General features: G+C 42.0%; 1 protein-coding gene across 2 annotated transcripts; it reads right to left on the bottom strand.

Moving 5' to 3' along the window:
• Positions 1 to 4663: 4663 nt before the first annotated feature.
• On the bottom strand, positions 4664 to 14753 carry LOC115137488 (centrosomal protein of 44 kDa-like). 2 transcript variants are annotated; one of them, XM_029673812.2, is made up of 11 exons: positions 14634 to 14753; positions 14286 to 14384; positions 9710 to 9857; positions 6831 to 6977; positions 6533 to 6628; positions 6181 to 6333; positions 5831 to 6046; positions 5488 to 5554; positions 5233 to 5351; positions 4935 to 4972; positions 4664 to 4795 (listed from the first exon to the last, which is right to left on the bottom strand). In XM_029673812.2, the coding sequence occupies exons 2-11, from the start codon at positions 14372 to 14374 to the stop codon at positions 4747 to 4749; spliced, it is 1122 nt and encodes a 373-aa protein (XP_029529672.1). In that variant the 5' UTR covers positions 14375 to 14384; positions 14634 to 14753; the 3' UTR covers positions 4664 to 4746. The 2 variants fall into 2 exon arrangements, with proteins under 2 accessions (XP_029529672.1, XP_029529673.1); XM_029673813.2 differs by lacking the exons at positions 4664 to 4795; positions 4935 to 4972 and having other exon boundaries at positions 5261 to 5351; positions 5458 to 5554.
• Positions 14754 to 14812: the final 59 nt, after the last annotated feature.

A 14812-nucleotide genomic window follows, 5' to 3' on the forward strand; every position in this document is an offset into this window, starting at 1 on the left:
CTTTGAGCTGAAATGGAGCGGCTCTCGTCAACTCCACACAATGCAAGAGGTGTGTTTGTTCAACAGTGCTTCATTGTACTCTTTAGTTGTGTGTTGTATTCAATTCATAGAACATTATTTTTCTTGGGAGAGGAATTTCTCTTGATAGACTACATACAGCAAGACACAGCCACCGAATCCCAACAACAATCAACACACACAGAAATCACAGGATGCACAGTACATAACATAAAATCAAAACCCTCACACACAGTAAAAACAAGCAGGGTTTAGGGAACTATCTTGAGGAAACATAGCAGTGGAGAAGAAGTGATTAAGGACTTCTCCCCCGGCTTAGCCACATCTGGGTAGGGCAGGTCTCAGATCTGCTACTTTTGGTGCTCGCTCTGTAGGTCTATGATCAGACTTTACTACAGAGACTGTGTGGTCTCACTCTGCCAGCTGGCACCTGCTGAGCTCCCAGCATCAAGGTAAGCTGCTCCACACACACACACACACACAGCAGAGGGAAACATGCACACATTCACAAACAACTAGAGACAGACACACACACCACCTCCACTGTCAGGGCTCACCTCTGATCTACCCATGTTTTTGCTGAGCTGCGTCACACTTACTCCTGACTCACACTGAAAGTCAATAACAATGTTCAGGAACAGTGCCTTGGATTTGCAATAGCAGACTCTGTTCCAGAATACTGTGTACATCCTTCCAGACAGGTCCAGACACATGACCTGGATGTTTCCCCTCTCCAACAGCTTCAGCCAGCTAGAGGCCTGGGAGCTGAGCTAAACAACAGGTAAGAGGGAAGGAGAGTAGCAGTGAAGGATAATTGTTCTCTTATACATATAATGACCACTAGAGGGTAACAAGGAAGCATGAATTAATAATGTCGGATGGAATATACTGATAGTGAACTCCAGTGGTCAACTCCAAACATCACACTGTGGTCAACGAAATAAAGGATTGGCAAAAGCACTGCATTTTTTGTGAAATTGAGAACTGGTAAAATATAAAGATTTTGTCTGTGAAATATACAAGCATGAAAATCAAGAGGCATTTGAACACATCGAACACATTTGTTTTCTGACTCCGTTAATACATTCGGTAATGCAACATTTATTAGATGCCTTCATCGAAGAAGATGCATTGGGGGCAGTGGTGGAATAAGTACCCAACTGTAAAGATACCTTAATAGAACATGACTCAAGTAAAAGTCATCCAGTAAAATACTACTTGAGTAAAAGTATTTAGTTTTAAACATACTTAAGTACCAAAAGTAAATGTATAAGTAATTTCAAATGACTTATATTAAGCAAACCAGAAGGCACCATTACATGTATTTAATTGTTTTACTAATAGCCAGGGGCACACTCCAACACTCAGACATAATTTACAAACAAAGCATTTGTGTTTATGTAGTCTGTCAGATTTTCTCTTGATAAGTGCGTGAATTGGACCATCTTCCTGTCCCGCTAAACATTAAAAATGTTTGGGTGTCAGAGAAAATGTATAGAGTAAAAAGTACATTAAAAGCAAAATTTGTCATAATTATAAATAGTAATGTAAAGTACAGATACCCCCCCCAAAATATTTTTACTTAAGTACTTTACACCACTGATTGGCGGTTTGCCACTTAGAGAGTAGCAGGAGCTGCTGAAGACTGTCCAAGCTCCATGGACCTTTGTTTGAATGAAGGTCTTTGGTTCAGTTTGATTGAGTAAGTTATGCTCTGACAGAGCTAGGCCTTTTGAATTAGAGTTTGCTCATGTTCTGGGCCACTCAGAACCATGGTTCTACGCCTCAGAAGGTGACCATCCCTCCGGCGACCAATTTGGTGGTTGTTTAGCCCCAGGGAGATCCTGGCTTTTGATCCCAGTCCCCAGCTAAGTTTGTCATTAAAAGTCTATATTTTGCCTTTAACCTGCCTCTTGAGTGTTTGTACTGTGGCCAATCCTCGATTACACCACAGCTTATGTGGCGCTTACAGGAATCAAAGCCAAATCTCTGGTGTTGCAAGCACCATGCTCCAGCACACTGGGTTTATTTATTTGGATCCACAACTCTCTTGTTTTTTTATTATGCATTTTTATGATATTTTAGGCCAGGATTCAATTAAAGAGCACTTTGTCAGCAAAGACCTCATTCACAGTACAATGCTGCATATCAAGAAGCAGATTAAATAGCATGATTATACACAGGTGCACCACAAGAAAAGGCCATCTCTAAAATGTGCAGTTCTCAAGTTGAGGGATTGTGCTATTGGCATGCTGACTGCAGGAATGCCCAAAAGAGCTGTTGCCAGCTAATTTAATGTTCATTTCTCTACCATAAGCCACCTCCAACGTAGTTTTAGAGAATTTGGCAGTACGCCCAACCAGCCTCACAACCGCAGACCACGTGTAACCACACCAGCCCAGGACCTCCACATCCGGCTTCTTCACCTGCAGGATCATCTGAGACCTGTCACCCGAACAGCTGATGAAACTGAGGGGTATTTCGGTCTGTAATAAAGCCCTTTAGTGAGAAAAAACTAATTCTGATTGGCTGGGCCTGGCTCCCCAGTGGGTGGGCCTATTCCCACCCATGGCTGTGCTCCTGTCCAGTCATTTGAAATCCATAGATTAGGGCCTAATTAATTTATTTCAATTGACTGATTTCCTTGTATGAACTGTAAAACTTAGTAAAAATCACTGAAATTGTTGCATTTATAGTTTTGTTCAGTATAGTTGACAAATTGAATAAGGTGTGCTAGCTCTGGAATATATCAAGTACATGAAAAGGTCTGGGGATCTCCATGAGAGGTTTGAGAAACCACTACTTTATAACATGCTTGAATTGAATCTCAGCCTGAATGAGAAACTTTGAGCAGAATTAGACTTTCTCAAATGATTAATTCCTTGTCCTTTCTCCTAGCCTTCTTTTCAAAATGCAATTGATCTTCTTCATACATTTCAGTTCGTACAGGGCCTAGGGGAGCTCTACTGTGAGGAGGAAGGATGATTGAACGGGAGCTGGAGTATTGTCCAGTATAGCCAGAGAAGACATCTCAGAGGTCTGTTGGTGACCTCTACTGGTCAGGTCCATAGTCAAAGTAAAGTTACACAAGACCGGGTATTGTATGTAAAGTTGTTAGTGCAAATAAAATAGATAATTACAGTACCAGTCTAAAGTTTGGACATTCTCATTCAAGGATTTCCTTTATTTGTACTAATTTAAACATTGTAGAATAATAGTGAAGACAGCAAAACTATGGAATCATGTAGTAACAAATCAAAATATATTTGAGATTCTTCAATGTAGCCACCGTTTGTCTTGATGACAGCTTTGCACTCTTGGCCTTCTCTCAACCAGCTTCATGAGGTAGTCACCTGGAATGCATTTCAATTAACAGGTGTGCCTTGTTAAGTTCATTTGTGGAATTTATTTACTTATTAATGCGTTTGAGGTCAGTCAATCCGGAAAAGTGCAGTCGTAAAAACCAAGCGCTACGATGAAACTGGCTCTCATGAGGAACGCCACAGGAAAGGAAGACCCAGAGTTACCTCAGCTGTAGAGAAGAAGTTCATTAGAGTTACCAGCCTCAAATCTCAACATCAACTGTTCAGAGGAGTGAGTGAATCAGGCCTTCATGGTCGAATTGCTGCAAAGAAACCACTACTAAAAAGGACACCAATAAGAAGAAGAGACTTGCTTGGGCCAAGAAACACAACCAATGGACATTAGACCGGTGGAAATCTGTCCTGTCTGGTATGAGGAGTCAAAATGTGAGATTTGTTTCCAACCGCCATGTCTTTATGAGACACAGAGTTGGTGAACGGATGATCAATGAATGTGTGGTTCCCACCGTGAAGCATGGAGGAGGTGTGATGGTGTGGCAGGTAGCCTAGTGGTTAGAGCATTGGGCCAGAAACTGAAAGGTTGCCGGATCGAATCCTGAACAAGGCAGTTAACCCACTGTTCCCCTGTAGGCAGTCATTGCAAATTAGAATTTGTTCTTAACTGACTTGCCTAGTTAAATAAAAAAAAGTTAAAAAACAAAAAAAATGGTGTAGGGTTGCTTTGCTGGCGACACGGTCAGTGATTAATTTAGAATTCAAGGCACACTTAACCATCTCATGGCTCTAAGCCATCCCATCTGGTTTGCGTTTAGTGGGACTCATTTATTTTTCAACAGTACAATGACCCAAAACACACCTCCAGGCTGTGTAAGGGCTATTTAACCAAGCAGGAGAGTGATGGAGTGCAGCATCAGATGACCTGGCCTCGACAATCACCCGACCACAACCCAATTGAGATGGTTTGGGATGAGTTGGACCGCAGAGAAGGAAAAGCAACCAACAAGTGCTCAGGATATGTAGGAATTTCTTTAAGACTGTTGGAAAAGCATTCCTCATGAAGCTGGTTGAGAGAATGCCAAGAGTGTGCAAAGCTGTCAAGACAGAGTGGCTACTTTGAAGAATCTAAAATAAAATATATTTTGTTTGTTTAACACTTTTTTTAGTTACTACATGATTCCATATGTGTTATTTCATAGTTTTGATGTCTTCACTATTATTCTACAATGTAGAAAATAGTAAAAATATGAAAAACCCTTGAATGAGTAGGTGTGTCCAAACTTTTGACTGGTACTGTATATAATGGATTGTGAACACAACCGATATTTATCCATGATACCTTTATTCATCACTCAGATACTAATCTGGAGATTAATTACAAAAATACATGTCTTTTTAAAGTCTGAATTTACATTGAGGGTTCTATACTTCTTAAAAGGCTGGATGTGTCTTTCATCCTAAAACAAAGGAGAAGAACAAAACTAAGTAAATAATCAAATGAAGTTAAACAAATGCAGTATTATTTTATATACAGTAGATGGTGTATTAGCCTGGGTTAACATTAGAGGGAATACAACATCGATCTAGAGTACTTACATGTTGGCTATCCTTTCCAATCTCTCTTTCATATTCTCCTAAAGAAAATGAGTCAAGACAGAATGAAAAACAAAGGGCTCGATTTAATCCGTATTGCGGAAGATCCGCGTAAAAATTTGATGGTAATTTCCAATTGAGTCGGCATATGCAGAGTTTACCGTGAATGAAGTCTCCTCGAACATTGCCTTTAAAATGTCAAAATCAATGTATAACGTGGCTCTTTCACAATACTACAGATTGAATCCAGCCCAAATAGTCTAATGTTTCCATTATATTTACTTGTAATATCTGCAATTACCTCTGGGGGTGCTGTTGTCACACAGGGGCTGATGGGATAGCTAGCAGAAGGGGTGGAAGACTGAGGACGCTCACAGCCAGAGTTGTGTAGGAGGCTCTCTGGAGGACTGGGTCTTGACTCTAAGGGTATGTGAGCATCAGTTTAACTTTTATATCACACTGGGAATTTGATCTTTCTATTACTGTATTTCAGTTGTTGTATACGATGGCCTCAATAATACTTTACTAAGACACTTTTGTCCAAATCAGTTCCAACCAGTGACTTCTGTTGCATTATCCGCCATGTGATGACTCCAACCTCCATTGATAAGTGACGACGACTCCTAGATGGGAAAAAAAAAAAACTTTGAAAGCTGTACATTTTTCAATCTTTAACCAGCAAACAGAGATACAGTAGACAGTCTAGAATGGACTGACATCATTAGTTCAACATCTGCTTCTACTTGTCATTAGATAGAGGTAGGGAGAGTTCTTTAGAAGAGTCTCCAGATTGGACAGATGTGGTGTAGAGATCCCTTCCTACCTGGGCCATGGCTGACACAGTATCCAATAATCCCTTTGCAGTGGATATGGACGGACGGACACACACACACACACACCTGGGCCATGGCTGTGGAGAGGCTCAGTCTGGTCTCCAGCAGTAGCACTCTGCTCTCCAGGTTCTCCCACTGGTGCTTGTCTATAGTGATCCTCCCGGCCGAGGCCTTCTCTAGAAGCTCCAGCCTCTGCTCCAGGGCCGAGAGCCTCCCCAGCCTAGTCTGGATCTGCGGCAGCTGGACCTCCAGCGCTGCCAGCCTCCCCTCCACCACCAGGTCCTGGAAGGGTGGTCACAATCCATTCTGTGTGTGTGTGTGTGTGTGTGTGTGTCACTTTGGTGCTGTGTGTTACAGAGAGAAGGGCTGTGTGTGTGTCTGTGCTTATAATTGTGGAGAAGTATGCTGGTACTCACTGTTTGAGGGACGGTAGGTGCTTGGTTCTGGACCTCCTCCAGTCCCAGCCCCTCCTCCTCTTCCTCAGACTCTTCATTATCGGAGGTTCTACTAGAGGAGACCCAGGAGTCACCCCCAATGTGTCTCTCCACTAGTGGCCTGCTTAGGGACAACTGTGGGAAAGAACCATCTCACCTAGTCATGTTTAGGTCGGGTCATGTACTCATGCAGCATTACAATGGACAATTTTATTATTTTAAAATGTTTTATTGAATCTTTATTTAACTAGGATAGCTCAGGCCTTTTTGATAAAGTGTAGAGAGTTGAACAGGTCTGTTGGTCTACACTGTCATGTCCTTGGCAAAGACTTACTGTGGTGGCCATGGGGTTCATTGTTTCAGCCTGAAATGGGAGAGCCTCACTTTTGGAGTCTGAACTCGAGGCCTGAAAACGAGCTCTCGGCTTTGGCTGCAACACACACAGATGCAATACATGGACCTTTTCTTTTACCAGGTAGGCTATTGAGAACACATTCTCTATTACAATACAGACACGGTCTGATCAAGAGGGTGCAATAGTTAATTGAACCGTGAATAGCGTGTCATCATTATCATGTCGTTGATGATACGCTTTGCTCGAGGCTCGTCAAAGCTGAGGGAGACAGACTGACCTTGTTGCCTTTGCTGAGCTCTTTGTGTTTCTGCAGAGCGAAGGCGATGACATCACAGAGGATGCAGGTCTTTCTTTCTGCAAAGCCAAACTGTAGGAACTGCTGCTTGGTCAGGACGGGTTTGTAGTGGAAGAGATCCCGCAGTACCTAGATGTGGGTGAACAATAGACAGTATGACACACACACAGCTGAATTTGCCCTGTTGAAAAATGTTCTAATCAAAAATACACCATGGTTGTTTTTTCATTCAAACAGTAAAAAACGCAAAGAGCAAAAACATATTCATTGAATTGTCATTGAAGATAACTGAAAATGACATTGCAAAGTATCTGGTACAGGGGTTTTAAACTCATTTTGCGCCGGGGGCCACATTCGTTATTCAAGAAGGTCCAGAGGGTCACACTGAAAATGTGTTCATTTCTTCACCATCAAAACGTGCAAAGAAATTGTCCTGTATCCAATGCTTTTGCAATTTGATGCTACTCGACTGTCTCGGTTTCATTTGAATGATTATTAGTGAGCTGGACACAGTCAAGAAACAGCATAAATGTAGGTCCATTATATTTTCTACAGTTTCCATTTGGTTGTAAACATTATTTTTTTTTTTTAAGTATATAGAGTTTGTTTTCCCTTCCAAAAAATGATGTGAATTAAGTGTATCGAGGCAAGAGATGCACATGAAAAGGGAATAATAGGAGCTGGAACACATATGACAAATCCAAACATTCTACTGATAATTGTAAAACTCACTATAGTTGACATGAGTTCAGGGAAAGATGGCAGTAGGTATGACAGGAGGGCTAAATGAGTGCTTCCCTGTTACACCGACTATAATGCAGAGCAAATGGCTTGTCTCCTCTTTGCACCGTCTTCTGTATGAAATGCTGCTGGTGTGTCGGCCCAATCTGTCTCCCATATTTGTGTGTGTGTGTGTGTGCAGGCCAGGCGAAGCAGTGACTGGGCGCCAGCCAGAGGGTCTCGATCTTCCTTCTCAGTCTCCTCTCGCCAAAATTAACCGATGCTGTGAGAGGCAGATAGCTCGCCTGCGGCTTCAGCACTAAGAAAACAGAAGAGGGGATTCTGATCCGAGATGAGAACTTGGACCAACATGGAGTTCCTGTGTTCACCGCAGGAATCAGGATTTCATGTGAGCCTTTATAAAATAATTGCTCAAGGACGCTGTGCTGCCAACCACCGGTTGCCAGATGGAAGGAAACACCACCAGAGAGTGTTTTAAATACAGATGCTGCAGATCAGGGCCCGCTCAGTGAAAACCCTTCTGGTTCTGATAGCAGGGTTAACAGAGGCTACAGTACAGCCTCAACAAAAAGACTGAAAAACCCCTGATGCATGTACACAAGTCATTCCTTCCAAGTCCTCAGTTGGTTGTGATGAGAGAGGAGCAAGGAGCTGTAATATTAGAACGTGTGATGAAGGAAATGGCTTAGCCTTGACCTGACCAAGCACAATATCGTGAAAAGGGGAATTCCGACAGTGGGACATTTCCCATAGCTAAGAATTAATGGAATTTCTAGACTACTTTAAGACTCCATTCATGTCATTTGAGCACCACAGGAATGAAAAGGAATCCCACATGCAGCCTACCTTTAACTTCTACAGGGGACTTTATTGGTAGTGAGTGATGCAATAGCAATGTCTTCCATGTGTTTGTATTAGGGGGAAATATTGCAGTTCAGCTCAAGCGGAGGGGTTAAACCACAGCAGAGCGTCTGGGTAGACAGCCGTTGGCCTCAGGAGACCCCAAGGAATAAACTGAAGTCACAGTGTGCGAGTGTGTGTGTCCGTTGCCTGTGAGGAAACAACTGGAAACACTTTGCCATTTTGAACCATCACGACGATAACTGATGTATGAGAGAGGGGATCTAGAGGGGAGTCCCTGCTATTGGGAGAAACTGTTCCGTGTTAGGGAGACGACACTGCATGGGGCCACATGGGGAGAGCGGTGGTGGGGAGCCTACTGGAAAAGTAGGACCCAGGAAAGATCCCAGCACGCAGTGAATTAACAGAGCATTAAATCATAGGGAGGGTATGAAGGAACGAGCCTGGGAGATAACAGTCAACTGGGGAGTGATGCCAATGTGTTTCTCAAACGGGTAGGTCTAGATGTGGGATTGCTGCAGGGGGGGATATTTTCAAAAACATGATTTCATCACGAAAGGTGTTAGTCATTAGAACACAGACACTCTGCGTCTTCGACCTACCATTCTAATGGAGACCTATGGAGTAAAATCCCTCCACAGTGCATGATGATAGTTAAATACTAAGGCTATGTCACAGAAACATGTTAACCTACAGTACCCAGTCAAAAGTTTGGACACACCTACTCATTCAAGGGTTTTTCTTTATTTTTACTATTTTCTACATTGTAGAATAATAGTCAAGACATCAAAACTATGAAATAACACATAGAATCATGTAGTAAGGTGGGCATTGCGTCAAAGAAGCAGTGCGGCTTGGTTGGGTTGTGTTTCGGAGGACGCACGGCTCTCTACCATCGCCACTCCCGAGTCTATAGGGGAGTTGCAGAAATGAGACAAGACTATAACTAACAATTGGATATTGCATTCCTCATGAAGCTGGTTGAGAGAATGTCAAGAGTGTGCAAAGCTGTCATCGAGGCAAAGGGTGGCTACTTTGAAGAATCTAAAATATATTTTGGTTTGCTTAACACTTTTTTGGTTACTACATGATTCCATGTGTGTTGTTTCATAGTTTTGATGTCTTCACTATTATTCTACAATGTGGAAAATAAAAAATAAAAAAAACCTTGTCCAAACTTTTGACAGGTACTGTACACTATTACCCTTAATAGATTTTTTTTTTTTAAAGAACACAATAAAATCAATGTGTGGATTTACCTTGTAGATGCATTCGATAAAACGTAGGTCGTTCTTCCCAGTGAGTTCCACTCCGAAGCCCACCAGGTGTTCAGCAAGGTGTGGTGAATAGGAGATGAATGCATAACTCACTATGGGGAGAAAGGCAGAAGGATCCCCTTTGGCCAAGCTGTAGAGATAAAGCATAGATTGTGTTTTACAATGTGTACTACTGTTTCCATATGCATTAGTATCGAGGCCTAAAAATATATGCTCTGTTCAGACAGGTAGACCGATTTTAACAACAACAAAAAGTTTTGACCAATCAGATCAACTCTCATAAAGATCTGATGTAATTGGTCAAAATACCAATTAGTGGGAAAAATAAGAAATGACCTGCCTGTCTAAACGCAGCCCAACACATTTTGACATCAAACGAGTTCGATAAAAACTAGAAAAAAATATATATACATTTGAAAAGTAGCCAACCTTTTGTCTCTTGTTTTAAAATGATCTCACATCCACAGACTTGTATTTGAGCCACATAATTTTTAAAATTCCAAGCATATTGTGTTTGACGCTCTTCACTTCAAAAGGAATTCCTGCTTCCCTGCTCATCAGTTGTGCAGACTGGGGTCCTCGTCAGAGGGGGACCCACGACTGGTTAATGTAAAGCATGTTTACAAACAGAGTTATAGTCGGGCAGGGCTCCGTACAACCCCCTCTGCCACCTGCCGGAGACTTCAAAACAAACCCAAACCATGAACTGTACCCGTGGCTACAGCCCCAATCTAGATGTTTATAGGACTATAGATGTTTAGTCTGTCTTCCAGCCAAATCATTTAGTCTTTGTCGCAAATAGCACCCTATAAAGTGCCATTTTTTAAAAACAGAGCCTTATGGGCCCGTAGTCAAAAGTAGTGCACTATCTGGGGAATAGGGTCCCATATGGGAAACATCCAGTCTTGTGACATTATCCTACACTACAGAGGTTTGCCTATAGCACGTAAGAACATCATACTGTTGATAATATTAATTCTAGCCTGAATTTTCATTCTTAATTCATCACAAGTTCCATATGTCATCACACTTGCAATGTGTTGGCACTTTCAAGACAAATACTGAGTGTAATGGACAAAGGCCATAGAAATCAGCGACCCCACAACCTGGATAAAGAGCTGGTCAGATATGCTCATCATAACAATGGGATCATTGGAAATTAGGCTCATGGTGGAACAAAATATTAAATCATGAGAAATGCTACCATATGCACACCTGCCTCTCCTTCAAGGTCTCGTCTGCCCAAATTATTCTTAGATACTGCATGGATGGTTAATATTTGTAGAATAATAGTGAAGACATCAAAACTATGACATAACACATATGGAACCATGTAGTAACCCCCAAAAAATGATGTATATTTGAGATTCTTCAAAGTAGCCACCCTTTGCCTTGATGACAGCTTTGCACACTCTTGGCATTCTCTCAACCAGCTTCACCTGGAATGCTTTTCCAACAGTCTTGAAGGAATTCCCATATATGCCGAGAACTTGTTGGCTGCTTTTCCTTCACTCTGCGGTCCAACTCATCCCAAACCATCTCAATTGGGTTGAGGTCAGGTGATTGTGGCGGCCAGCTCATCTGACGCAGCACTCAATCACTCTCCTTCTTGGTCAAATAGCCCTTACACAGCCTGGAGTCGTTTTAGGTCATTGTCCTGTTGAAAAACAAATGATAGTCCCACTAAGCCCAAACCAGATGAGATGTTGCGTCATACTGATGGCAGAGTCTATGGACACTGCCTGGTGTCAACAGTACAGGCTGGTTGCAGTGGTGTACCGCCAACAAATCTGCAGCAACTGCATGACACCATCGCGTCAGCATGTACCAACATGAATGTGGAACATTCACGACTTGTAGAATCCGTGCCCCAAAGAATTATTGGTATTCTGGAGGCAAAGGGGGGTCCGACCCATGAGAAACAAGTATCTCTGATCTGATGAAACCAAGATTGAACACTTTGGCCTAAATGCCAAGCGTCACGTCTGGAGGAAACATGGCACCATCCCTACGGTGAAGCATGGCGGTGGCAGCATCATGCTGTGGGGACTGGGAGACTAGTCAGGATTGAGGCAAAGATGAACGAAGCAAAGTACAGAAAGATCCTTGATGAAAACCTGCTCCAAAGTGGACAGGACCTCAGACTGGGGTGAGGGTTCATCTTCCAACAGGAAAATGACCCTAAGCACACAGCCAATCACACACACAGTAATGGCAAAAAGTTAAGAATGACAAATATTTATTTTCACAAAGTTTGTTGCTTCAGTGTCTTTAGATATTTTTGTCAGATGTTACTATGAAATACTGAAGTATAATTACAAGCATTTCATAAGTGTCAAAGGTCTTTATTGACAATTACATGAAGATTCAAAGAGTCAATATTTGTAGTGTTGACCCTTCTTTTTCAAGACCTCTGCAATCCACCCTGGCATGCTGTCAATTAACTTCTGGGCCACATCCTGACTGATGGCAACGCATTCTTGCATAATCAATGCTTGGAGTTTGTCAGAATTTGTGGGGTTTTGTTTGACCACCCGCCATTTCAGGATTGACCACAAGTTCTCAATGGGATTAAGGTCTGGGGAGTTTCCTGGCCATGGACCCAAACTATCGATGTTTGTTCCCCGAGCCACTTAGGTATCACTTTTGCCTTATGGCAAGGTGCTCCATCATGCTGGAAAGGCATTGTTCATCACCAAACGGTTCCTGGATGGTTGGGAGAAGTTTCTCTTGGAGGATGTGTTGGTACCATTCTTTATTCATGGCTGTGTTCGGAGGCAAAATTGTGAGTGAGCCCACTCCCTTGGCTGAGAAGCAACCCCACACATGAATGGTCTCAGGATGCTTTACTGTTGGCATGACGCAGGACTGATGGTAGCGCTCACCTTGTCTTCTCCGGACAAGCTTTTTTCCAGATGCCCCAAACAATCGGAAAGGGGATTCTTCAGAGAAAATGACTTTACCCCAGTCCTCAGCATTCCAATCGCTGTACCTTTTGCAGAATATCAGTCTGTCCCCGATTTTTTTCGTGGAGAGAAGTGGCTTCTGTGCTGCCCTTCTTGACACCAGGCCATCCTCCAAAAGTCTTCGACCTCACTGTGTGTGCAGATGCACTCACACCTGCCTGCTGCCATTCCTGAGCAAGCTCTGTACTGGTGGTGCCCCGATCCCGTATTTGTGCCATTCCGAAGGTGAATGGGCAAGACAACATATTTCAGTTCCTTTTAACGGGGTATGTCAGTAGGTGCCAGAGGCACCAGTTTTTGTTAAGGACTGCAACACTGCTGGGTTTTTCACACTCAACAGTTTCCTCAAGACAACATGGACCAGCATCCCTGTGAAACGCTTTACACCTTGTAGAGTCACACCACGATGAACTGATGCTCTGAGGGCAACTCATTATTAGGAAGGTGTTCTTAATGTTTGGTATACTCCATGTATACTGTAAACAGTGAGCTCCAAAAGTATTGGGAAAGTGACACGTTGTTTTGGCTCTGTACTCCAATACTTTGCATTTTAACTTCATAGTCAAATGCTGACTGTCAGTTTTAATTTGAGGGTATTTTCATATAGACCCCCATTTTAGGGGACCAAAAGTATTGAGACAAATTAACATGTGTATTAAAGTTGTCAAAAGTTCAGTATTTGATCCCATATTCCTAGCATGCAATGATTACATCAAGCTTGTGACTCTACAAACTTGTTGGATGCATTTGCTGTTTGTTTTGGTTGCGTTTCAGATTATTTTATGCCCAATAGAAATTAATGGTAAATAATGTATTGTGTCATTTTGGAGTCACTTTTACTTTAAGTAAGAATATAATGTGCTTCTAAACACTTATACATTCATGGGGATGCTACAATGATTACAGATAGTCCTGAATTAATTGTAAATAATGATGAGTGAGAAAGTTAGACTCACAAATATCATACCCCAAGACATACTAACCTCTCCCAATATAATAACAGGGGAGATTAGCAATTGGTGGTGTATGATATTTGTGCATCGAACTTTCTCACTCATCATTATTCACAATTCATTCAGATCTAATTAATAACGATAGCAAAAATGGAGGGACTATGTACAAAAATTGTCATTTCTAAACGGTTCATACCCTCAAATGAAAGCTGACATTCTGCACTTTAAACTCAATCATTGTATCATTTCAAATCCAAAGTGTCAACCCACTGTCCACCAGTCTTGGAACACCTGATGGTCAAATCAGGTGCTGGAGTACAGAGCCAAACAACAAAAATGGTTACTGCCCCAATACGTTTGGAGCTCACTAGATATCAGAATGAATGAATAAATATATGGGGGATTTATTTCTCCAATGTAAGCAAGTAAAAATGACACAAATGTTCAAACATCTCCTACACTGCAACTAAGAGACTGAATAGTGGAGCCGTCATGTGGCCATCAACTAAACAACCACAACACAGGTGCCGACAGATTGTAAAGCTGGCTCCTTCCCTCAAAAAGTTTGGGAACGTGGCACAATTGTTTAGTTAGCACAGGCACCATTTTTTTTTTTTATCCATGACCTAGCTAACATACCCATTATAGTCGACCTCTCTTGGGTACTTCAATGCCCGTAGTTGAACATCGAGCTTCCGAAGACATCCTTTCAAATCACCGGTTGACATCACTGTGGACCTTGAAGATGCAAATGACAGACAGGTAACGTTACCACAACAATTTTCCCATTTAACTAATTTTGCAACGAATGGATAAAACACCAACTAGCTAACTAACAAACAATATAACGTTAGTTATGTAACGTTAAATGTTGGCTAGCTAACAACACAGCTTTCCAGCATGTTACTTGCTAACGTTAGATTTTGTTGAGGTGACACGTTGTAGCAGCTACTGAAACATACCATAACACAAAATATAATAAATTACCTTGTATTTAAGTAGAAGGGCTTGCCAAATTAGCTCGCTAACTGGGCATGTATTTCGTTTGTTTTGCCCGGGTAAATAACATAGCTGCCGCGATTGGTTGCCATGATAAGTGAATCAGAAAAACTAGAAGGAAGATTCAAAAGAGCACATTCGTAGCTACATGGCGGTAAAAGTTTTGT

Source organism: Oncorhynchus nerka, linkage group LG11 (assembly GCF_034236695.1).
Source record: "Oncorhynchus nerka isolate Pitt River linkage group LG11, Oner_Uvic_2.0, whole genome shotgun sequence".
NCBI lineage: Eukaryota > Metazoa > Chordata > Actinopteri > Salmoniformes > Salmonidae > Oncorhynchus > Oncorhynchus nerka.